The 24,419-nt window shown below is 53.6% G+C and overlaps 2 protein-coding genes across 5 annotated transcripts in view; one reads left to right on the top strand and one right to left on the bottom strand.

The window, feature by feature from the left end:
* The window catches only part of COL18A1 (collagen type XVIII alpha 1 chain), a 92,647-nt gene extending 75,301 nt beyond the window's left edge, over positions 1 to 17,346 (top strand). For 2 of the 3 annotated variants that reach the window (XM_066259155.1, XM_066259154.1), the window contains 25 exons: positions 821 to 847; positions 1,720 to 1,755; positions 2,254 to 2,325; positions 2,665 to 2,700; positions 2,967 to 3,056; positions 3,597 to 3,626; positions 3,738 to 3,764; positions 3,980 to 4,042; positions 4,384 to 4,458; positions 5,434 to 5,460; positions 5,658 to 5,711; positions 6,096 to 6,170; positions 7,062 to 7,130; positions 7,618 to 7,660; positions 7,895 to 7,957; positions 10,311 to 10,354; positions 10,574 to 10,696; positions 11,400 to 11,544; positions 11,629 to 11,702; positions 12,295 to 12,423; positions 13,314 to 13,346; positions 14,658 to 14,906; positions 15,443 to 15,640; positions 15,912 to 16,027; positions 16,914 to 17,346. In XM_066259155.1, the coding sequence (XP_066115252.1) occupies positions 821 to 847; positions 1,720 to 1,755; positions 2,254 to 2,325; positions 2,665 to 2,700; positions 2,967 to 3,056; positions 3,597 to 3,626; positions 3,738 to 3,764; positions 3,980 to 4,042; positions 4,384 to 4,458; positions 5,434 to 5,460; positions 5,658 to 5,711; positions 6,096 to 6,170; positions 7,062 to 7,130; positions 7,618 to 7,660; positions 7,895 to 7,957; positions 10,311 to 10,354; positions 10,574 to 10,696; positions 11,400 to 11,544; positions 11,629 to 11,702; positions 12,295 to 12,423; positions 13,314 to 13,346; positions 14,658 to 14,906; positions 15,443 to 15,640; positions 15,912 to 16,027; positions 16,914 to 17,124 (2,109 nt within the window). In that variant the 3' untranslated portion in view covers positions 17,125 to 17,346. The remainder of the gene's footprint in view (positions 1 to 820; positions 848 to 1,719; positions 1,756 to 2,253; positions 2,326 to 2,664; positions 2,701 to 2,966; positions 3,057 to 3,596; positions 3,627 to 3,737; positions 3,765 to 3,979; positions 4,043 to 4,383; positions 4,459 to 5,433; positions 5,461 to 5,657; positions 5,712 to 6,095; positions 6,171 to 7,061; positions 7,131 to 7,617; positions 7,661 to 7,894; positions 7,958 to 10,310; positions 10,355 to 10,573; positions 10,697 to 11,399; positions 11,545 to 11,628; positions 11,703 to 12,294; positions 12,424 to 13,313; positions 13,347 to 14,657; positions 14,907 to 15,442; positions 15,641 to 15,911; positions 16,028 to 16,913) is intronic. The other variant, XM_066259153.1, reaches the window with a different exon arrangement.
* The window catches only part of SLC19A1 (solute carrier family 19 member 1), a 57,564-nt gene continuing 39,656 nt past the window's right edge, over positions 6,512 to 24,419 (bottom strand). For both annotated transcript variants that reach the window (XM_066259167.1, XM_066259168.1), the window contains exon 6: positions 6,512 to 6,757. In XM_066259167.1, the coding sequence (XP_066115264.1) occupies positions 6,578 to 6,757 (180 nt within the window). In that variant the 3' untranslated portion in view covers positions 6,512 to 6,577. The remainder of the gene's footprint in view (positions 6,758 to 24,419) is intronic.

The following is a 24,419-nucleotide window of genomic DNA, read 5'->3' as shown; positions in this document are numbered from 1 at the left end:
CATCTTTCTGGGACATCTGTCACTGAGTTCTGCTTGGCACCTTGGAAGCTTCAGCTGGCTGGAGGGAGCGGCTGGACGAGTTTTCCATTCTGAACAACATCAACAAGAATTTCTACTGGGACAGAGACTAAGTCCATAGTCAGCTCAGATGGCTGTACCATCGCAACTCAGTACCTTTCTTTATATGTACTAGTTCTTGTCAGTAGCAGTTAGCTGCTGCGGCATCAGGTGAGGCGTGAACCAGAGGTGACAGAGTCGTTGCTGTGACACAAAGGTGGGGAGGATCTCGAGGGCAGAGTCCATGAGACCTGGAGGCCTAGGTCCCCTCTCTCAGGCTTTCAGGCCCACTTCCACAGCTCCAATGCCCCAGGACCTCAGGAGGGGTCGGTGGGACTGTTTCAGGCCTCGGAGGTGAGTTGAGGTGATGGAGACCCTCGGGGGTCACAGCGAGGCTAAACCAGCTAGATGGCAGCATTCCATCTGTTCAGATGCACTTATTTTTAGTTAAATAAAATGAAAATTTATTTGTTTTGGGGTGATCTGAGCTGATCACCCAGGTGGGCTGGCTCGGGGCTGGCTTGGGCACTGGCACATCCACTGCAGTTAGTGTGTCGTGTCTGTGGGGCTCTAGATGGTATCAAGGACAAACCACCCTCTCAGTGGGATTTCAGGGGAGGGGTGCTGGCTCCTGTTGACCGACTCAGTTTTTTTCTGTCTCAGTAGGAGCTGGCAGTTCTGACAAGGGCTTGTTTTCTTGTGGGAGGGTGAAGCCTCCCAGCCAGACCAAGCTCTAACGGCCTCTTTTTTCTTTGCCTCACAGGGACCACCCGGCAGGCCTGGAGTCAAGGTCAGTGTAAGATTAAATAGTGAGCACCCCTGCCACACCTACCCCCAGCCAGGAGTTAGTTACTGCTTCCTGTCCCCCCTTTACCATGGGAGTTAATGGAGACAATAGTCGCGTACTCCTACCCACAGCCTGCATGTGGGTGGAAAGAGTGGGGGTGGGGGTCTGGCCCATCATCCTAAAGCTGGGTGACTTGAGATCCCTGGCCTCATGCATCTGAAGTGCTGACTTAGGGAGAAAGAGGAGCTTCTGGAAGGAACCCTTACAGCCTCCAGGACAGCAGGTGGCACCCTGCACACCCGGGGAGCTTCTCTCGGGCCACCCCCACCTCATCTTTTCTTCTCCCTGCTTGCTCTCTGCTCTCCTCCCTGTCACTGGAGGTTACCTCCTCCCTTCCCCATGGGTGGTGAAGGCAGGAGGAACCCCCAGGATGGATCCCCCTCAGGCCGTTCTGTGCTCCTATTTCCCCCCACATGGATACTGGAGTACACAGGACCCACTGTGGAATCCACCTCTGCTGTTTCATCTCTCTCTTTCTTTTAGAATGTTTTGCTTTGATTTACAAAACTTTGTGACATTTCAAAAGTTGAGGTTTTAGAAGTACATACTTATTAGCTTTCTTAAATTGTAAAAAATGAAGTCCTCTGGGAATGATAATGATGGTGTGCCCTCAGCATGTGGCTGACCCCAGCCGTACAGGCCATTGCTCAGTCCCTACGATGCTCAGCTCTGAGCTGGGGGAAGGGGAACAGTGTGCGAGGCTGCCTGAATAACTAGCCCTTTCCTGCCTTTCTTTGGGGATGGGTGGATGCTGCCATGTGTTGAGCCAGCCCAACTTTGGCATTGCACTCACAGAGTCTCTTCACCCACTTTAGGGGGATCCTGGAACACCTGGGTCACCAGGAACCAAGGTAAGGAAATTGGCAATTTTATTAGGCCTGGTCTGGGGGCAGGGAGGGGTCCTTAAGCTTGAGGCCAGAAGGCTTGGCTGGGTTATGCCCCCTTGACCCTGTTGGCCCAGTCCCCTCAGAGCCTCAGTAATGGTGAGTCTGCAGGGGCCACCCTCCAGGCCATTCTCCACTCTCCCCTGGTTTGTCCTTGTGCCATCTCAACTCTGACTTTATTCCTTAGAACGTAAGACCTACTTGTCCCAAGGGTGCTCACCCCCAGGCACACTCCTACCCAGGTTTCCCTGCTTCTTCCTGGCTCTGCTACAGAAGTCGGGTGCCACACAAGTCCTCTAACCCTCCCTCAACCCCAGATGGCCAACCCTGTCCTGCCCGCCTCGACCTCTGAGTGCTTCAAGGAGGCTGAGTCGTTCCTGGGTGTGAGTCTTGGCCTGTCACCTCCCCAGAACTGGCTCACTGGGCCATGTCAGACACATGGTCCTCTCCTTGTGTCCTTTGTAGGGAGATGTCGGTGCAGATGGACCTCCCGGGTTTCCTGGTCTCCCTGGCAGAGACGGTGTGGCTGGAGCCCAAGTAGGTGACTCCCCAGGGCTGCTGGGGGTGGGGTGACACACTAAGGGTGAGAGCCAGCACCCCAATGTGTCTCTCTGACAGTCCCCTAACTTAGTTCTCTGTGTGCCAAGGGGCCCTGAGACCCTACTCCATGGGATGAGTCCAGAGCCAAGGCTGCCTGGGAGTTTCCTGTGGTTGCCTGGCTCATATTTCCTTCCCTCTTCCCCCAACTCCATTGTTCAGTGAGAGGAGAACTCTCCATACCTTCATTCAAAGTGGGGCCCACCAGTCTGGGGTGCCAGGGGTGGGTAGGGGCATGTGCTCTGTTTATGATGAAACATTTCCTTTCTATATCTGCAGGGACCAAAAGGAGAAAAAGGGAACCAGGGAGAGAAAGTAAGTGGGGGGGAGGACTTGGGTGCACAGGTGGGGTGCTAAATGCATGGCGACCTTGGGGGGTGCTGTCTTTGTCCCACGTGGTCTTGGAGAATTGGAGTGAAGACCCTCAAGTATGGGGGGCTCTCAAGGTACCTCCTCACACCCTGTGGATGCTGGGCACCCCTCCCAAGTCCTGGGTAGGCTTTGGGGTCCCAGCCAGAGCCACTGTAATAATTCTTCCGCTACAAGCAACCCGAGTACTGGACATGGGTTTCTTCTTTCAGGGTGACCCAGGGAAGGATGGCGTGGGGGTGCCAGGCCCTCCCGGACCTCCCGGAATCCCAGGGCCTATCATCTACATGTCAGAGCAGGATGTAAGGACACTGCATGGGTGGACGTGTGCTCTGCCTGGACCCCCAGTGCGGGTTACAGCCAGGGCAAGGTTGGCTGCTGGGGGCCATGCTCTGATTCAGTGTAGGCTGGGAGGATGTTGGTCAGGTGACGCCCAAAGATTTTGGCGTTTCCAGCCTTGTTTCTGTGGGGTTTCTCACTGTCAAAGGAAGGCCTTCCAAAGCTACACTGTTGACAACATATCCCACTTGTCAGAGTGTCACCCCTTCAGATGCTGAGGTGTCCCTTCTGGCCCCCAATGCACAGCACAAGGAGGCGGGACATTGGTCCCAGGGTCACGGACGGCTCTGTGGTTCAGGAGGCAGGCTCCCAAGAGCAGCTTCACTTCTCATCTGAGGGAGCTTGAGACACAAGCCAGAAGGACTGTTAAAAACAAAATTTAGTCCTATGTTTAATTTCTGGTTTTCTGTTGGTCTTGTGACAGTGATGAAATGAGAGTGGAATTTTAATTGTAAATATGGTTTTCTTTTTGTGATTTTGCATGTCTGCCACCTTGGTGACAGAGAGCAGTAGCCATGTCCCATGGAGTCAAGGTATGTATGTGCCTTGGAAGGTCTGGAGCATCAAGGTCCTGCCTGGACTGTCTGGCTGCGTGGTGCCAGTCCATCCCCTTCCCCCAGTGACATTGTTGCTCTCTCCCCCAGGGCCAGCCAGGATATGCGGGCCTCCCCGTAAGTAGCCTCAGCCCCTCCCATTGCCCAGTGGGCACCTGCAAGGTTGAGGAACTTCCTGACCCCTTAGCAGAAGCCCCCGCATTTTAGCACTGGGGTCTCGGGAAAGGTGGAGCAGGCGCATCCTGGGCAACTCTGCTGGGAGAGAGTGTGAGTGGTCATCATGGGGACTGAGTCGCTCATATGGGCCCTCATTCCTGCCTGTCTCTCTGCAGGGACCTGCTGGGCCAAAGGGAGAAGAAGGCACCAGAGGCCAGCAGGGCCTCCCAGGCCCCAAGGTGAGGGGCTTGGCACCATCTTCTCAGGAACAACCCTATCTATGACTCTAAGGGGCAGTCCCAGTTTACCCAAGTGATCACTCTCTGGGGGGGACCTGGGAGCCCCCACAGCCCACCTAAAGCCTGTGACAGATTCTGACACCATTGCTCCCCTCACTTCACTGTGATCCATGGTAGACCCACTAAGACACCCAACCAGAGCCCCCAGAAAGGGAGGCCCACTCACGTGCACTGGTTCTGGAGTGTTGGTGTGGATGCCCGAGTTGGGACTTTGCTATGGTGGCTATGAGGACCCTCTCCCCTGGAGTTGGCCTCCCTAACCATGCTGCTTGCTGTTCTAGGGCGAGAAGGGTGAGCCGGGCACAATCTTCAGCCCCGACGGCAGAGTGCTGGCTCCCACCCAGAAAGGAGCCAAAGTGAGACAACCACCTGCGCCTGGCTTTTCACCCCTTGTACACGCTGAGGGGCGGGGTTTTAGGGGCCGCGGAGCCAGCGTTGGGTGGGGGTTGTCTTCCTGAGAGGGGCTAGCTCCTGACCATACACAAAAGCCACCTGGGCAGGGTTCTGGAAACTTCCACAGCCTGGTCCCCCTGCCCTTCCCTGTCTGTTCCTCTCTCACAAACACATGGGGAGGGTCCTCAAGGCCCCAGAGCCTGCATGCTCAGATGGGCCCAGCCCAGCTAGCCCTTGGTCGCACCCTGTCCCTGTCAGCTGAGCCAGCTCTGCACAGAGGCTGGGGACACTCAGGACCATAGCTCTTTGCTCCTTGACCTGGCCTCACCTACCAGAAATGGAGTCCCTAGCTTTGCCTGGGGAGAGCTGCCCCATTCTGCTGTCTGGCTACCCCTCAGCCCTGGGACTGTGGCTGGGGCTGAGGTCCTGATCCTTTTTCAGGAGGGAGCAGGGCATGGCTGAGGTCAGAAGCAGGCTCCTTGAGGGCCCGTGCCTTGAGTCCCCTGCCCCTAGCAGGTGACCCTCCAGGCAGGCCCGTGGGTGGATCATAGGGTGTAGCTGTTCCCAATTCATGTGGCTGTGGGTACAGGCCTACAGGGGGTCCCAAAGCCCCCACAATTGTTGGGGATGAGCCATGGGATCTTGGACTCCAGGCCAGAGAAAACTCTGCCAGCCCCACCTGGCATCATAACTGAGCTCTGGGCATGGTGACTCTTAACCAGGACACTACGTACAGGGTAGCCCCCCGGCTTTCACACCCCAGGGTGTGTCCCATCCATGCACCCTAGGAGAGAAACTCCACTCTAGCACCTTCTCTCTGCTGCTGTTTCCTTCCCTTGTGGTCAGCTGCCCAGAGAGCATCCAGATGGGCACAGGGACCCCTTGGGGATGTCCAGGTGACCTGTGGCCACCTAACAGTGCTTCTGGCTTCCATTCAGGGAGAACCCGGCTTCCGCGGACCACCGGTGAGTAGGCCCACGCTTCCTTGACCTGTACACGTGTGTGTGGTTCTCTGAAAGGCACCTGTCACTGCCTGCCTGCTGAGCAGTACGAGTGGCCAGTTTACATCCCAGCTTCACGTTTAAAGCTCAGGACGGGCTGGTGGGAGACCACTGCAGAGTCTATCTCTGCTCACCTGAAATGTGGCTGCTCCTCTCCGTAGGGTCCATATGGACGGCCTGGGCACAAGGGAGAGATTGGCTTCCCTGGACGACCGGTAAGGGCTGGGGGTCTCTTGCTGTGTGAGGAGAGTAGGCAGAGAGAGGCCCAGGCCAACAGGGGCAATGAGACCCTAGGGGATGGACTGTCATCCTTTGTACAGTCCTCCCCCAAGGGTGGCCCCTGCCTGAACACAGCTCTCTTTGGGACATGGGCGAGGAGTCTCAGCCCTGCTCATGAGCAGCATGGACCATGGAGGGGCCGATATCCCCAGGAGGCCCTAGGTGGGGATAGAAGCTACTTGGGCTGAGCCCACCAGGCCTGAGGGCTGGGGTGGTATGAGGCTGGGGGTGGGCTAGGTCTGCCCTGGTGGGGACTGAGATAGTGGCTAAGGCCAAGGTTTTGGACAACACCAAACAGTTTCCCCCACCTTGCTCCCCAGGGTCGTCCTGGGATGAATGGATTCAAAGGGGAAAAAGGGGAGCCTGGAGATGCCAGCATCGGATTTGGTGCAAGGGTGAGTTTCTTGCAAGGGGTGGACCAGGCACACCTGGGGAAGCCCAGCACCCGGAATGGCCTGGCTGGAAAGTGATCCCCAGGGTCATCTCGGAGGCTGCTTCTCAGGGGCCCTGTGCTATGACCATTCGGTGGTGGTCCTCTGATGTGCAGACCCCATGCACATTCATACAGGTGGACAACACACACATTCACATGCCCACACATGCACATGCAGCCCCAGCCCACAGATGCCCCTTCTTGAAAAGAGTGTCTGGGTTGGCATGAGTTCTGAGCTACATGCTTCTCTTCACTCCATGCCATGTTATAACTTGCAGTAACTCTGCCATCTTTTGAGCCAAAGGTTTTATTTCAGTAATATCTGCAGGGTAAGGCATTTGTAGTCATGTCTTCTACCCACCCTGAATCTCAGCCCAGGGTCCCTCCTGCATTCTCCCTGGTCCTGGCTCCAAGCACTTGTGAGCCCAGCCTGGCAGGGACGGTGGTCCTGAGCTTAGTGTTCCAGGCAATCTGCTCTTCTGAATTTTCCTTTGCTGCTGATTCTTCATGAAGGCATCCTTCCCTCTTGTGGACGAAAACAGGGCTGTTCTGGAAAATCAGGAACAGATAGCAACAATAGGTCACGCTTGTCAGTAAGGGAGAGAGGCTCTTGAATTCTTTCCACCCTGTTGAGTGTTAAAGGTGGATAGGAAATGGCTGTGCATGTATCCCTGGTTGGTGCATCCCACCTCTATTCTGTTTCCAACCCCTCCTTCCTTGGCCACACTCAGTGGCTTAGGGAGTGACCAGGGTGACTTTCAGAAATGCTGTTGCCCATATCTGCCACCGTGGCCAGTATCCATAGCCTTGCTGTGAGCATAACTGACCAGAACTTCCTGTTTCCCCCACACAGGGTCCGCCTGGCCCCCCAGGGCCTCCAGGGCCCCCAGGCCTTCCTGGGACCCCTGTCTATGACAGCAATGTAAGTCGCCCAGCACCCAATCTCCCCTCCCCATTCCTTAGACGGAGTCCTTGGTTGCTCCTGCCTCTCTACTGCCAGCCCTCACCAACCCCGGGGAGAGGCAGCCTAAGCCATAGCTTCTGTGTGGGGTCGTGGGGTGCATCTGGGAGGGAGCCGGTAGTGGGAGCCGGGCTGCCTGCTTCGGAAGCCATAGTCGATTAGAAGATAAGCTCCCAAGGGAAGTGCAGGCCAGGAGCTGGGAAGGCTCTCTGGATCTGGGCACCTCAGCACCAAGCCCCATGGTCCTTTGTAGGATGGACATCCCCATTTCACGAGGCTCAGAGACATGAAGTAAACTCACGAGGGACTCCTCGTGTCATGATCAGGGCTCCTGATTCCAAACCCTATGTCTCTCTCTTCCCTTCCCTGTACCCCTGTCTCGGGATGCGGGTGGCTGGGGTTTTCAGAGCATTTCCCTCATTGACCACCTTTGGCACATTCTTTGCAGGCGTTTGTGGAGTCTGGCCCTGCTGGAGCTCCAGGGTTGCCAGGTGAGGGCTCCTAGTGCCCCTGGGAGAGCTGGGTGCAGGAGGCCCCTCAGGGGTGCTGGATGCTCCAGGACTTGGCGTTTTCTGCTCAGCTGCCTCTGAGGAAGCATGAATTCCCTGGGGATGATCCTGGATGGGAGTGCCCACCCACTTGCTGTTCATAATTTAGAGTCAGCTCAGAAGAGCATGTTTCTGTCACAGACTTGATAATGGGCACTGGCGTCTCTGTCCCTCTAGGGCACCAGGGGCCTCCTGGACCAAAAGGTGACAAAGGAGAAGTAGGCCTGCCCGGACCACCAGGTGAGAGTGCTCTGGCTGGCCCTGGGCTGAGGGGCTATGCTTGTGGTTACTCTCCCACCCTCCAGGAGGAAGGAACCCCCTTCCTGGCTGGCAGGGCCCTGACAGGACCTGCGGGGCTGGGGCTGGACTGCTTGCCCCCATCACTCCCACAGGGCCCAGGGGGTGATAAGGACAGTGGGGCCAAGGTAATGGCCAAGTAGGATGTCCCATCACCCCACCCGCTGAAGAGCAGGGCTGCCACCCAGAGAAGACCTGGTATCTCCAATGGAGATGGTGAGGGGCCCTGTGGGGAGAAGAAAGTGCTGCTGCTGTGACACAGATGGAGGGCAGTGGGCCCCTGGGGCCCCTCCGGCAGTGCGGCAGGGGCCAGGGCTCTGAGACAGGCCCTGCCCAGGAAGCCCAGAAGGCCTCCCACAGGCACAGGCCTCCCTCAGGCACTTGACATCCCAAGTGTCCAGGGTGCACCATCCCCTCAGAATTGAGCCAAGAATGGAAAAGGGATGTGTAGTTAATAACCAACGGAAAAGAAGACCAACATAGAAAGCTTGGTTCAAAAGACGAGAAAGGAGGGAATAAGGAGCACAGAACAGGTAGAACAAATAGAAAATAGAGTAAAATGTTAATTTAAAGCCAACTTCATCAGTAACTGCATTCAAAACAAACAGGCTAAAAATGTTCAGTGGAATAAAAACAAAACTGCTGCTTACAAGAGACTCCCTAATGTAGGGTGTGAAAGCACATGTGCTCATGTGCGTGTGAGAAGTCAGACAGTGCATCTAAAGGCAGAAACATTGCCAGAAATAAAACATTTGTGATGATAAAAGCAAACCCACCAAACGAAAGGAAAATACAGCAAGTCCAAATAGGTCTGCATTTAACAACATAGCTTCAAGATAGAAAAAGCAAAAATTAACAGAACTAAAAGGAAAAACATGAAACCCAGGAAATTTTAACCCCACTCTCAGTAAGTGATGGGACAGGCAGAGAAAGGACAGGTCAGTCAGGAGGTGGAGGATCTGAACAGGAGACAACCTGGACCACTGGTACTGGCACCAACATGGAAGACACCGCCTATTCACACGGGGGCCCATGCCAGGTGAAAGCAAGTCTGCACGCTGGAAAGAGGTGACCTCATGCACGGTGTATTCTCCGATGATAGTGGAAGCAAGCATGGTGTCTACACTGAAGCTGTAGCTGGAAGAGTGCCCAGATACAGAGAAACTGCAACAGAGGCTAGAAAACTCCCGGAGCAGATGGATGAGGACGCCGGCACTGAAGGGAGCGGGTGCACGGGGGCTCGCGTGCGGCCCTCACTCTGCATCCACCATGACCCTGGAGCAGCGGGGACCCCCCCATGCAATGAGAAGGATCCAGGACAGGAAGCCCAGTGGTGACAGCACGTGAGCTGGCCCACTTTGGGTGTTGAGTGACCCTCGTATGACTGACAAGGGAGGTGCAGTGCAGCATGACGTTGGGAAAGGAGCTAGCCTGCTACCGGGTAGAGTGTCCCTGGGGACTCTGGGGACCGACACCTGCCATCCTCAGTGGGAGCACAGGGCCTGGCCAGGAGAGGGGCAGGGAGAGAACCCATGGTACACATTTTGGAAAGGAAGAAATAAACCTGCCATTTTCATAGACAACACATTTTTGATCATCAACAACCCCAAAGGAGCTACAGATAAATTGTTAGAATTGTAAGTAAATTCACCAACGTCATGAGGGCAGTTTACAAAATCAGTGACCAGTCCTAAGCGACATGAAATTTTGAAAAGGTACCATTTAGAAAGATATCAGGTTGGTCATTGCCGGAGGTGTGGGTGGAGGGATGGAGAGTTGGATGAAGGGGTCAAAAGGTACCAACCTCCAGTTACAACATAAATAAATCCTGGGGATGTAATGTGCAGCATGGTGACTATGGTTAATAGTGGCCTCTGGTATACTTGGTGAGTGCTAAGAGACTAGGTCCCCAAAATGCTTATCAAAGGGAAAAAATGTGTTTTTCTTTTCTTTTTGCATCCATATGAGATGATGGATGGTAAGTAAACTTCCTGTGGTAACCATTTCACAGCATATCTAAGTTGAGTCACTCTGCTCTTCACAGACGTCGACAGTGCTGGATGTCAGTTACATCAATAAAACTGGAAGGGAAAAAAAGGCACCATTAACAAAAATATCCAAAATAAAAAAATCAAGTAACTGGGAGTAAGTGTAATGAAATAGGCAAAGGATCTCTAAACAGAAATGAAGGATTTTATAGAAAGAAATGAAAGAAGGTATAGATGGGTGTGAGGGGTTATAAATGAAAGATGTTGTACGGACACCTCACTGAGGCCCCACCCAAAATCTCTTATAGGCCAGTTCCCGTTAGACCTCCTCCAGCTGGAGGCTGAAATGAAGGTGGGTGACACCCCTTATTCCTTTGCTGAGCCCTCCTCAGACCACTGCCCTGCCAAGCCCTTCTCTTTGCTGGGCCCCCACATGGGATGCTGGCTTGGTTTTGTGGGGACTCACTCAGATGGGGCAGAAGGCCTGGCAAGCCTGTGGGGGTCAGCACCTGCCTCTCCCCACACCAGCAATGAGAGCTGGCCTGTCTCAAACAAGCACTTCTATTCATAGGGGGAGAAAGGTGACCGAGGGGACCCTGGGCAGAAAGGAGAAAGGGGCGAGTCTGGGGGTGGCGGATTCTTCGGCTCGAGTGTGCCTGGACCCCCTGGACCACCAGGCTACCCTGGGATTCCGGTAAGTCTGTGCCCTAGGCCACCCTGCAGATGCCCACACACAGACCCAGGCCTGTGCCAGAGCCTGTGTTTCCAGAGGCCCCTGAGGCCAGGAGCCGAGGGCAGAGCCAGTCTGGCACCAACACATGATGAGGCCCACGGGCTGTGCCCTGCAGGCTGGGCTTCGAGCATGTTCATCCTGGTTCCAACCCTATGGGGGGCATGCGTCAGGCGTGGTGAGTGTCTAGTCACTGACCCCCAACCCAGGGTGGGCACACTGACCCTGGGGATGTCTCCAATATCCAACCAGGGAAGAGAGGACAGGGTAGGGCCCTTACCCAACTCTCATGCCTACTCTCTTGCTGGTGCTGTGCCTCTGGCTCAGGACCTCACCAAGGCCCCTCAGAGACCATCTCCCCTAAAAGATTTCAGGAAATAGTGTGCCCAGCTTCTGCTGAGGGGACAGATAGGCAGTGAGGGCCCTCGGGAGCTACATCTCTGTTCAGTGGCTGCTTTGGTCCACATGCTGGGATCACACCCCAGCTGAAGGGACAGGGGGTGTGGTTTGGAGGTTCTCCAAGGCTCTGGGGCATGGGCAGGGAAGTGACAGTTCAGAGGCTGTGATCCCTATAGAGGCTCTTGACAGATGTAGCCCAGCTCTTCAAACTTAAATGCCCTTGGCATGGCGACCAAGCTGACAATGCCACATGTCTTGTCTGCCCTAGGGTCCCAAAGGAGAGAGCATCAGGGGCCCGCCTGGCCCACCTGGACCTCAGGGACCCCCTGGCATTGGCTACGAAGGGCGCCAGGGGCCTCCTGGGCCCCCAGGACCTCCAGGACCCCCTTCCTTTCCTGGCCCCTATAGGCAGAGTAAGTTCGGCAAGGGGAGTGTCTGGGCCCTAGTCTCATACAGCTGGGGCTGGCATGTGTCCACCTCTGGTTTCTTTCTTGTAGCTATCAGTGTTCCTGGCCCCCCAGGCCCGCCTGGGCCCCCAGGACCCCCCGGGACTATGGGCACTTCCTCAGGGGTAAGCATCCTCCTGCCCCTGACCCTTACTGCCCAGCTGCCTGCCCAGCCACCCTTCCCTCTGGAGGCCTGTGGGGAGGCAGCTGCTTCAGAGGAATCCTGGGTGGACCCCACAGGGACCTTGGTGCTGAGGTTGGCCCTGTCCCAGGGCAGACACAAACCCTAAAATGTGGTTTCTGAAGCAGATGGACTGAGATGGGCAGGGGAGGAGGACAGCCATGGAGTAGGTCCCAGCGGCCAGGACCACTGTGCTGAGTCTGGTGGCCCAGGGATTCACAGGGCTCAAGGGTAACTGGGCACTTCGTGCCAAGTCCCTCTCTTCCTTCTTCCCGAGGGCAGCCTCAGCCACCCACCCTACACAGGGTGTTCTCAGGGGCCAGCCTTATGAGAAGAAACCCAATTAAGTCTCAAGGACTGTCCTTTGTTGGGAGCATCCATGTCCCCACTTCAGTACCCTGAAATATCCAAATGTGGTTCCCTAAACATCCCACCCCGTCAGGACCATCTTGCCATCCCTGTCCCCACCTCTCACCCCTTGAGCCCGATGCTGCCTCTGTGTGCAGTGGGACCCCATTGTTCTGGGCATCCAACAGGTGAGGCTCTGGCCCACGTACCAGACCATGCTGGACAAGGTGCCCGAGGTCCCAGAGGGCTGGCTCATCTTTGTGGCTGAGAGGGAGGAGCTGTACGTCCGTGTCCGGAATGGGTTCCGGAAGGTCCTGGTGAGTTCTCTGGATGGCCTTTCCCTGTACATGGACGGTTACCTCCTGTCCTCACTCATGGGGGGTAGGTCAGGGGAGTAGGTGCAAGGTGGGGAGCGCTGCATGGAGGAGGAAGGGAGGTCACAAGTGAGAGCAGGGACCCAGGTCACAAGTGGCACCCACAGCAAGCCCCGCTACGGTCAGAACCATCCTGTTAAGGTGGGCACCCTACAGGGACGAGTGACAGCTAGTGTTCCTCGTGCTACCGTTTTTTAAGTTAGAATTTTTTTTTTTTTTGTATTTTTCTGAAGCTGGAAACGGGGAGAGACAGTCAGACAGACTCCCGCATGTGCCCGACCGGGATCCACCCGGCACGCCCACCAGGGGCGATGCTCTGCCCACCAGGGGGCGATGCTCTGCCCCTCCGGGGCGTCGCTCTGCCGCGACCAGAGCCACTCCAGCGCCTGGGGCAGAGGCCAAGGAGCCATCCCTAGTGCCTGGGCCATCTTTGCTCCAATGGAGCCTTGGCTGCGGGAGGGGAAGAGAGAGACAGAGAGGAAGGGGGGGGGGTGGAGCAGCAAATGGGCGCTTCTCCTATGTGCCCTGGCCGGGAATCGAACCCGGGTCCCCCGCACGCCAGGCCGACGCTCTACCGCTGAGCCAACCGGCCAGGGCCTAAGTTAGAATTTTTTTAGAAGTTTTATGTTTACAGAGAAGTAGCCCTCACACTTTTTAAAGTGCTTGGAGATATCCAATATATAGTGTGCCAGGCACTGGGTGGGCACTAGATGCAGCCATGCCAGCTCCCATGAGGTGGGGGAGGGCCTGGCTGGGCAAGAGGACTTGGGAGGGCTGCCAGTTGTGGGTGCCAGTCTGTCAGGTCACTGGAGTGACCCTGTGTTTTCTTCCAGTTGGCGGCCCGGATGCCACTCCCACGTGGGACGGTGAGTAGTGCCACTTCCCCAGCTGTCAGCTTGCGGGTGCAAGTCTTCAAGCCTGGGGGATGGCCAGGAGGTGTGGGGGGTGCACTGCCTCATTGGTGGAGTCTTCAAGCCTGGGGGATGGCCAGGAGGTGTGGGGGGTGCGCTGCCTCGTGGGTGCGAGTCTTCAAGCCTGGGGGATGGCCAGGAGGTGTGGGGGGTGTGCTGCTTTATGATTCTGGAACAGCACTTGGTGCTTTAGGATCCTGGGGCCACCCTACTGGGGAGGTGGGGCGCACAGGCCATGAGGCCCTTCAGTCCATGCTCATCATCTCCCCAGACTTCTGAGGCCAAAAGCCACTGTTCATTTGAGTCTTAGTCATCCCTTATCTAGAGTGCAATGCACGAAGACAGACCCTTCTAGGATGGATAGACGATGGACAGAAGGGAAACAGGGAAGAGGGAAATGGGTAGAAAAATGGATTAAAATACTTGAGTTTACATCCCAATGCTGTAGACTCCTTTGAAAAATCATGACTTCTCAAATGGCCTAGAGTGAGGACCAGCGTGTGCATTCTCATTCATTCATTCAGCACATAGTCATGGTTGCTCCCGTAGGCTGGGCACTGTTCCAGGCATGAGGTACAGCTGGGCGTGGGACAGGCAAAGCCATGCCCCTGGGATCTGACGTTATATGGGGGAGATGCACAGTAAAGATAATAGATTTGCCAATATATTAATTACATGAAACTTCCTGTGTAATTATCATAAATACAAATACTTTGTATAAATATATATACATTATATGACCTGTAATTATAGTTTACCAACAGGTAGTAAGTACCAAGTAACAAGCATACATAGGTAACAGTCATAAATCAGGTGGGGGCACAGGGCTGGGGTTTTAAAGTGGAGGTTTCCTCACCTCTCTGTGGTGGGAATGGAACAAAGGCTGGAGGAACTGAGAACGGGCCCCTGCTGTCACAGCCCAGTGTCTGAGCTATAGAGAGGAGGCGGCCTCAATGTCAAGAGATGTCACTTGAGGGCCCCCCAGGCCACAACAAAGAGGAGTCTTGAGTGTGATGGAGCTGGCAGTGTGTGAGGAGAAGGCCATCACCCTGATTTAGGCATAAAGAGGATGGCCTGGCTCCCGCCTGGCACTCCAGGCGCCTCAGCTCACCACTCCTGTCCAGCCTTCTGCCAACCAAGAACGCAGATGAATGGGGTGCTCTGGCCCAGGCAGGAGAGCAGAACCTGAAGGGGACCACAGGGCTTTACTGTGGGGCTGACAGGTATAGGAGCCCCCGCACCATGTGCTGTCTACCCCTTGGTCAGCAGGACAACGAAGTGGCCGCCTTGCAGCCCCCGCTGGTGCAGCGGCATGAGGGTAACCCGCACCCTGGGTGGGAACTGCCCCCCTCCACCGCACGGCCCTGGCGGGCAGATGACATCCTGGCCAGGCCCCCACGCCTACTGGACCCCCAGCCCTACCCTGGAGTCCCTCACCACGGCTCCTATGTGCACCCCCGGCCAGCCCACCCCACCGGCACTCCCGCCCACACCCACCAGGACTTCCAGCCTGTGGTGAGTGACCCCAAGGGGGCGCGTGCCCACTAGCTCCTGAGCTGAAACACTTGGTGTACACAGACTAAAACCTCAGGGAGGGTTTTCCAGGCCAGGGACTGCCCTCTGATGCCTGCCTCTGAGCCCAATCCCTGCATATGTCCTGGAGAAGCTGGGCTGGTGTGTATGACAGCACTGGGGACAGAGACCCCGCAGAGCCTCTTTCCACAGATGTGGCTGGCAAGGCCTGAGGACAAGGACTTGCTTAGGAGGCAGACAGGGAGGGTGGCCACTTGAAGCTGACTGCCGCCCGCTCCCAGGCTCAGTGTTGCTTTCTGGGCCCCCAAGAAACCAAATGTTTTTGCCTCCCTGGGCTGAGGGGCCCCAGGCTAGTTCTCTAGGGCCCTGGTGGGTACATTCAGTCCCCTAAGGCCCAGCCTGTGCTCAAACTTTCCCCTATTATCTATGCAGGGCTGGGGCAGGGGGGGAGGGAGTGCCCAGGACTGCTACCTGATGTCACCGGCAGCTAACCACAGCTGATCACGGCTCTCCTGCAGCTGCACCTGGTCGCACTCAATGGGCCACAACCTGGTGGCCTGCGTGGCATCCGGGGTGCCGACTTGCAGTGCTTCCAGCAGGCACGTGCTGCGGGACTGGCGGGCACCTTCCGCGCCTTCCTGTCATCACGCCTGCAGGACCTCTACAGCATCGTGCGTCGTGCTGACCGTGCCACTGTGCCTATCGTCAATCTCAGGGTGGGTGCGCTGCCCAGTGTGTACAGTACCCAGAGCTGGGTGAAGGGGAGCACTGGGCTGGTCACACCCCTGAGAACCTAGGAAGGCACCTTAGCCAGCATCCTTCATGTGACTTTATTTCATGGCTCTTCACCATCACCGTGTGCCTACCTTCCAGATGCTCCAGTGCACTGTTTTAGGACCACAGGCAGTGGACTCTCCCGAGACCGGGGTTCCAGGCTGGGGAAGGTGCCTAGTCTGCTAAGGCACCTGCCCCTACTTCCCTCCACAGGACGAGGAGCTGTTTCCCAACTGGGAGGCCTTATTCTCAGGCTCCCAGGGCCAGCTGAAGCCTGGGGCCCGCATCTTCTCCTTCGATGGCAGAGACGTGCTACAGCACCCTGCCTGGTAGGTGCCAGCTGCTGGGGTGGGGCTCCGCATCTCACAGAACCCAGATCCAGGTGCACCTCCCTGTCTCTGGTCTGACCCAGAGGCAGATTAAGGTCAGTTGAGGCCCGGGCACGGAAAAAAATACTGGGCCCCTTACATTAGAAAAAAGTGTCAGGTTGGGGTTTTGTGGGGCACTTTATAAGTTGGGGCCCAGGGCGCGCACCTGGTGCACCTGATGTTAAATCCACCCCTGGTCTGATGCTATACCTGATACGTGCTCACTGCTAAAAACTCACAAGATCCAGAAGAGGATTAGTGATACAGAGCATTCTTTGTGTGTTGTGTGAAACACCCTCATGAGCCTGCTCCCTGGGCAGGCACTCTGCTGCTGCCCAGGAGACTGCCAGTGGCCAATGCCCCAGGGCCCTGCCAGGATTACCCAGCTCCTGCCCGTCATGTGGACATTACAGCAAGTGATTTCTCCTAGAAGTTCCCCAGAGTGGAATTTCCCATTGGAGGATGTGTGCACTTCAAATACTGGCTCAAGTTGTCAGATTGCCCTCACACCAACATCCCTGTGCTGGCTGAGTGTGAGGGTGCCTATTTCCCTAGCTCATGCTCTTAAAAGGTGGCCCTTGTGTGAGACAAGTATGTGCCCTGCCCTTGCTGAGAAGCACCCAGCCCTGGGGCATCAGCCATCAGGGTTACAGAGCCTGCTCTCTAGCTGTGCCCCCAAAAGCAGTGGTTGCATGGGGTATGGTCCAAGGGGGCATCCCTAGTGACTAGGGATGGCCTGACTCCCCCTCCACATCCAGCTGCAGTCTAAGCCCTTTTCTGGCTGGGGTGGCCTCCATCCCGGAAGGAGCAGGGTCCCAGTGAGTCTGACATCCCATGTGTCCTGCAGGCCACAGAAGAGTGTGTGGCACGGCTCAGACCCCAGCGGGCGCCGGCTGACTGAGAGCTACTGCGAGACATGGAGGACTGAGTCTGCAACAGCCACGGGCCAGGCCTCCTCGCTGCTGGCAGGCAGGCTGTTGGAGCAGAAGGCTGCGAGCTGCCACAATGCCTTCATCGTCCTCTGCATTGAGAACAGCTTCATGACCTCCTCCAACTAGGGCTCTGCGCAGCTCACACGGACAGGTGGACAAATGGCCAGACAGGAAGCCGGGCAGCAGGGTGAGCGGAGAAGCCCCCAGTGCCGGGCAGGGAGCAGCAGCTTGGCACCCCAAAGAGGGTATCTGGCTGGGACACTTTCCTGTGTGATTCACATTTCGTGTAATCCTCCAGAAATAAATGAAAGCCAAAGAGTGTATTTTTTAAAAACTTTAAAACAGAAAGCCTGGTGTCAACTTTCTTTCTGCTCTGCCACCTCCCAAGCCCCAGCCTGGCCTCATCATGCAGGGCACAGTCCTCAGATCAGACCAGGGACAGGCTGGGCTCTGTCTCTACTGCCTCCAGCACTCACTGCCCTGGGAAGGTATACACGCCCCAGGCCCCCAAGTATACTGTCACAAACAGTGCAGAGTTGACCCTGCCATGGCTGTGCTAGGTGCTTTGAGGGGCCCACAAACCATGGCAGTGTCCTGTTCTGGCCTCGACCCCACAGCCAGCACCTAGGGTGAGATTTCCCAACACCCACACTGGCTGAGCTCTGCCTGGGAGCACATGTTAGGACCTCCAGGCCCCTGCTCCCTGCCAGACTGCCTCCTGCTGAACCCTGGGTGGAGGCCATGTGGAGGAGTTGCAGCTGGGACAGGACAGGACTGAACCATGGCCACAAATGAGCCCCATGTGCAGGCAGTGGGTGAGACCATGTGTTTTGCCCTGCTCACTGCTGTCCGCCATAATGCATCTTTAAGACCTATGAAGAAAAAAAACTAAATAAAAATTTTAAAAAAGGCCCTAGCCAGTTGGCTCAGTGGTGGAGCGTCGGCCTGGTGTGCAGGAGTCTCGGGTTCGATTCCTGGCCAGGGCACCCAGAAGAAGCGCCATCTGCTTCTCCACCCCTCCCCCTCTCCTTCCTCTCTGTCTCTCTCTTCCCCTCCCACAGCCAAGGCTCCATTGGAGCAAAGTTGGCCGGGGCGCTGAGGATGGCTCTATGGTCTCTGCCTCAGGTGCTAGAATGGCTCTGGTCGCCACAGAGCAACGCCCCAGATGGGCAGAGCACTGCCCCCTGGTGGGCATGCCAGTGGATCCCGGTCGGGCGCATGTGGGAGTCTGTCTGACTGCCTCCCCGTTTCCAACTTCAGAAAATAAATAAAAAAATAAAAATAAAACCTATGTAGTCCTGGTGGAGGACCTCAGGAGACATTTTAGGGTACCCGTGGGTCTCTAGGGAAGTGGGTGGGTGTCCCCACTGGTGGCCATGCTGGGTGGGGTGGCAGGCCAGAGCCCAACACCCTTGAGATCTGCTGTCCACGCACTACAGCCATAAACCAGAGGAGCTAGTCCTGGTGACTTAGTGGTTCTAAATGGACTCCAAATAAAAATGACCATGTACACGAACACTGGTTTATAGGTGGCCTTCATTGTCCTGAGACCAGTTCTCAAGGGCCTAAATCCCCACACACCCAACAGGCAGACACTGAGGCAGCCCAGGTGTGCAGTGTGCAGACACACAACTGTACATGGGTGTGCTTGAAAATTCCTGGGTGTGTGTGGATGACTTATCCCTTCTCAGGTCTCATGACTTCCCTTGCTTGCACACAGCTGCTGCAGCCAGCAAGACTCCGGGAAGTATCTGACCAAGGCCCATGCAAACTCCAGAACAGGGCCTCACCTGTGCCCCCGGGGACAAATACCACCCCCACCCTGATGGGCAAGGGGCTTAGGAAAAGCAGAGAAAGCCAGTTCTGGGAGCCTAGAGGCAGGATCTGAGCAGCAGGCTGTGCAGTGCACATGGAGAGGCTGCAGAGGGAGCAGTTGGGCCAGCTGCTAATGTGTGTTCTTGCTCAGGGGCATCCCAGAGCAAGGGCAAGAGCCCTGAACTGTGGGGTCAATGACCAGAGGCGAGAATCCCCCCAACCCATGAAGTCCTGCTCCATCTCCTAGCATAAAAGCAGTGGTGGGAGTCAGCCAGTTCATACTGGTTCAGCAGAACTGATACCTACTTTTTTGTTGACTTCGGTGAACTGTTTGTTAAAATGGCACTTGTAATCAGGATTCTCTCTAAGGTGGGTGTCAAATTTACATTCTTTATTCTTTTTTAACGTTCATCTGCACAACAGCATATTCTAAGCACCCGTAGTAATATTCATCCCATCCATAGGTAAAAATTGTAATTGAGGATGCCAATCAAGAAACAATATGGAAATATCTTAAATAGCAGTTTTATTGTGTTTTGTCAGGTTTTTTTTTTTTCATTAATATTTTAAAACTTATCATCTAGAGTGTGGCTAAATGGCGATGCAGTAGGCAGACGTACCAACTTCCACCTCCCAGAACCAAAGTGGATTACAACTTAATTTTAAGGACAATCTGGAAAAACCAACTTTGGATTAAATTAAGAGGACTCTTCAACCAAAAAACACTGAAGAAGCCACACTGCGACTGGTAGGAAAAGCAGAAACGCAGAGAGGGCTGCCCAGCTCCCTGGAGCAAACAGCAGCCTGGAGGGACTCACGTGGTAGGAAGTGAGTTTAGCAGAGAGGGGAGGGTCCTGGGCCCCAGGAACAAAGCCCCAGCCTGCAGCCCCAGAGCCTAAAAGAAGCATATGGACAGTATTTAGCTGCGAAACAAGCCAGGACACTGTTTGCAAGAAAGAGACAGATTTCTCAGACCCAGGATTCTTCTTAAAGTGACCACGCAGAAAATCTCTTTCACAAATACTCACCTGGGGCTCCAGGGGATGAGAGAAAAGAGAGGACTGGAGCAGCTGGAAGAGAGTGTAATCTAGGAGGCACAGGAAGAAACACTTTGAGAGACAGCCACTCTAACCCCTGGACTGAGTCACTCACCAAATCTAAAGTGAATATTTCTCCTGGAACCAGCAATACCAGCAAAGGGAAGCAGGACACCAGCCAAACAAGCTCTCCCGTGGCACTCAGAGCAGAGTCCCTTAGAAGGAGGGAGCTTTTGGGACTACAGTATTGAGTGTTAGGGTCTGAGCAGCAGCGCCCCCACTCACACGGCTGAGGGCTCACTGGAGGGTGGGCAGCGGCAGGACGCAGAAGCGTAGTCCCCTTGGCGGGGGTGGAGGCTGAGGGCGGCAGCAACAGAAGGGGCGCACAAAAGCTGTCCAACCCGCATCTGCGGGCTGGCCAGTGAAAGGGTTCCTCCTGCAGTCCTGCCTCACAGGAGCAAGGCAAAGCCGGAAACCAGCTGATACCTGCGGCTGAGCGTGCGAACGCAGTCCCGCCCGTGGAGGAGAGGTGTAAACCGCAGTGACCACTGCAGTGGGCTGGTGCCAGCAACGCCTCTGCAGAACACCCAAGGCAGTGGCAGAGGGGTGGAGGGCTTGCAGACAGACCACACCCATTGGACTCCTGTGGCCACACCCTTCTTATATACAGACAGAATGAGAAGGCAGAGAAATGCACCAAAATGAATCAAGAGAAATCCCCAGAAGAGGACTTGAATGAGTCAGATATAACAAAATTACCTGATGCAGAGTTTAAAATAATAATTGCTAGAATGCTCACAGATCTTAGAGCATAATGGAGGAACATAACAAGCACCTAAAGAGACAGCAAGTATAAAAAAAGGACATTGAAATAATAAAAAAAGAATCAATCAGAAATGACAAATAAAATATAGAAATGAAGACCACACTGGAAGGAATTAAAAGCAGGATGAATGAAGCAGAGGATCGAATCAGCAATTTAGATGACAAGAGAAGCGAAAGCACAGAAGCAGAACAGCAAAAAAAAAAGACTCAAAAAGTCTGAGGAAACTCTTAAGAGAGCTCTGTGACAACATGAAGAGAAATAACATCTGCATCACAGGGGTTCCTGAAGGAGAAGAGAAAGAACAAGAGATAAAGAATCTGATTAAAGAAATAATAGCTGATAACTTCCCTATATTGATGAAGGAAAAAGTCACATAAGTTCAAGAAGCAAAGAGAGTTCAATTAAGGATGAGCCCAAAAAGGCCAACACCAAGACACATCATAATTAAATTACAAAAAATAAGAGATAAAGAAAGAATACTGAGGATGACATCAGAGCAATGGCGCGGTAGGAAGCGATACCGATAAATCTCCCCCAAAACTCAACAAGATCTTCAACCAGAAACAGAAAAACCTATCCTTGGAGCCTCCAGATGTTTCGCAATACACCCGAAGGTATGGTCGAGCGAAAAATTGGCTAAATATATAATCAAACCCCGAAGGAAATAGGGAGTAAGAAATGCTCCGCCTTCCTCACTAACCTAAACAGGGTGGCTTTCACTGGGAGCTGAGAATATAGAAACTAAGGCTGGCAAAGGGGGTGAATAGATCCAGGACGTGGCACAAACGGCCAAACCAGGCTGTGGCACGGGGATCCAAGCTGAGGAAAAACTGTTCCTGTGGCAACCCGGGCAATACAAGCTAACACTCGCGCCAAACCCAGACAAAGAAAGAAAAGTGGGGCAGCCATTTTCCCCGATCCCCTGGTCGGGCAAGAGATTCCTTCCAAAGCCCTGGGAGAGGGCACCCATGTTGTCCCACAGAGGGGCAGAGTCAGAGGCCTTTGTGTGGGCCGAAAGCGGAATCTCCAGGCCACCCCAGCGCCCTGAAAAAGCCGCTCACAGGGAGGGAGTTAGAGCCAATTCCAACGCTGGAACTTTTCCGTGCGGGAGGGAAATTCACTCAGAGGGTGAGGCAGCCGGCCTGATATCCTGGTCTGCGCACAAGGAGAGTGGGCAAGAGACTCCTCCCAGCATCTCAGGAGTGGGAGCCCGTGTTATCCCACAGAGAGGCAGAGTCAGAGGCCTTTGTGTGGGCAGAAGGCTGAATCTCCGGACCGCCCCAGCACCCTGGGAAAGCCGCGCACGAGAAGGGAACGAGAACTAATTCCAATGCTGGGACTTTTCCATGCGGGTGGGGGTTTCACTCAGAGGGTGAGGCAGCCGGCCTGATATGCTGGTCTGCACGCGCAGATAGTGGGCGAGAGATCCCTCTGAGTGCCTCGGCAGTGTGCGCCCGTGTTATCCCACAGAGGAGCAGAGTCAGGGGCCTTTGTGTGGGCCAAAAGCAGAATCTCGGGCCGCCCCAGCGCCTTGAAAAAGCCACGCATGGGGACAGAGCGAGAGCCAATTCCAACGCTGGAACTTTTCCGTGCGGGTGGGGGTTTCACTCAGAGTGTGAGACTGCTGGCCTGATATCCTGGTCTGCGCGCGCAGATAGTGGGTGAGAGATTCCTCCAAGTGCCTCGGCAGTGCGCGCCCGTGTTATCTCACAGAGTGGCAGAGCCAGAGGCCTTTGAGTGGGCGGAAGCCCCGCCTGGTTATGCTAGCAGCTCTGACTGACTGAGCCTTACCCAGAGCCCTGTGCTGAGTGGGAATAGAGTGGGGAGTTGCCAGCTCTTTGAGCCTCTTACTATCCAGGCAGAGGCAGCAGCAACCCCATAGCTGGATTATCAGGCTACTAATTGAGGAAGGAGAGACTAGGAGAGAGGCTCCAGGAACACGGACTCTCTCACTGGCGGAGCCTATAAATGCTAATGAGCCTCGACTGCCAAAGAGACTAAAGCACAATACATGACATCGCCATAGAGACTTATCAACTGCAAACCTCTACTTGAGCGTGCCAAAGGGGCAGAACCCGGGGTACAGAGTCACCAACCAGGAAGAGGGAGAGAAAAGAAAAAACAAGAAGATAACCTCTCAAAATCAAGAATAATACGCAGACCTTATAACCTATCCCATTTTATTATATTTGTTCATTTGTTTCTCTTATCTTCATTCTTGATATTTTTTTTTCCTCCTCCGATTAGGTCATTTAACTCTCTGTCAGTCTTGCTCTCTCCTCTCCTTGAACTACACTACCCATAAGTGTTACATCTCCCATTATCTTTTCTTTCCTCTTCCTTTCTCTCTATGAGGGTTACACCCCAAAACCCTTAACTCTCTCTCTCTCTCTCTCTCCTCTTTTTTCTTTATTCTTCTTTTAGTGGTTCTCTCTTTTCTCTCTCTCTCTCTCTCTCTTTCTTTTCTTCCTCTATATTAGTTTCTTCCTTTCTCCTTTACGTCTCCTCTCATTCAAACCTCAATAACGAACAATATCTTATCTGGGACTCAAACTTATGTTTGTGGCATTTTAGGGGTTTTTTACTTCACCTTTTTAACACACTAGCAGTGCTCCCATTCCTGGCACTCCATTTTATCTAGTTCTTGTTCCACTAAATACAATAGTAATTTTTTAATATGTCCCCCCATTTTCCTGTTTCCCTCTTATTCCTCTCATCATAACTCTTAGTCAACCAACACCTAAAAGTAAATCATTTTATTCTTGACCCAAATTTTTTTCTTATTTGCTTTTTGTGGGTCCATACACCCTTTTTTTTCTTTTTTTCTTTTTTTTGCCCCTTTATTACTTCTCCCCAATTCAGGCCCTCAATTACAGGCATTGTTTGTTCTATTTAGTACAATATAATTCACAGTTCACCACAAGATTTTCTCAAGAAAGAGGGGAGAGGAGAAGAGAGGAAAAAAGGAGGGGGGGGAATAATTTCCTTTTTAAAAATTTTTATTTTATTTTTCTTTATTTCATTATTAATTTTTTTTAAAAAAACAACTCTTTTTGATTTTTTATTTTTTTAACTTTTTATTCTTTATTAAATCTTATTAATACAATAAACAAAACCACCCTCGGATGCCATTAAGGAAGACAAAATCGAATATCATGGATACAAAAGAAAGAGAGGTAACACAGCTAGATGAGGAAAAATCTATGGAGAAAAAATTTAATATATTGGAAACCTTGGAGCTAAATGACAGAAATTTAAGATAGAAATTCTAAAAATCCTCCAAGGTATAGAAGAAAATACAGAAAGGCAATTTAGGGAGCTCAGAAAACAACTGAATGAACACAAAGAATATATTTCCAAGGAAATTGAAACTATAAAAACAAATCAAACAGAGATGAAAAACTCAATTCACGAGCTGAAAAATGAGGTAACAAGCTTAGCTAATAGAACAGGCCAGATAGAAGAGAGAATTAGTGAAATAGAAGACAAGCAACTTGAGGCACAACAGAGAGAAGAAGAAAGAGACTCAAAAATTAAAAAAAATGAGATACCCTACAAGAATTATCTGACTCCATCAAAATGAATAACATAAGAATAATAGGTATATCAGAGGGAGAAGAGAGAGAAAATGGAATGGAGAACATAAACAAATAATAGATGAGAACTTCCCAAGCCTGTGGAAAGAACTAAAGCCTCATATTCAAGAAGCAAACAGAACTCCGAGTTGTCTTAACACCAACAAA

This window comes from Saccopteryx bilineata, chromosome 2, assembly GCF_036850765.1.
Source record: "Saccopteryx bilineata isolate mSacBil1 chromosome 2, mSacBil1_pri_phased_curated, whole genome shotgun sequence".
NCBI classification, from domain to species: Eukaryota; Metazoa; Chordata; class Mammalia; order Chiroptera; family Emballonuridae; genus Saccopteryx; species Saccopteryx bilineata.
Note: the sequence above shows the minus strand (reverse complement) of the source record. Positions and strands in the feature narration are given on the sequence as shown.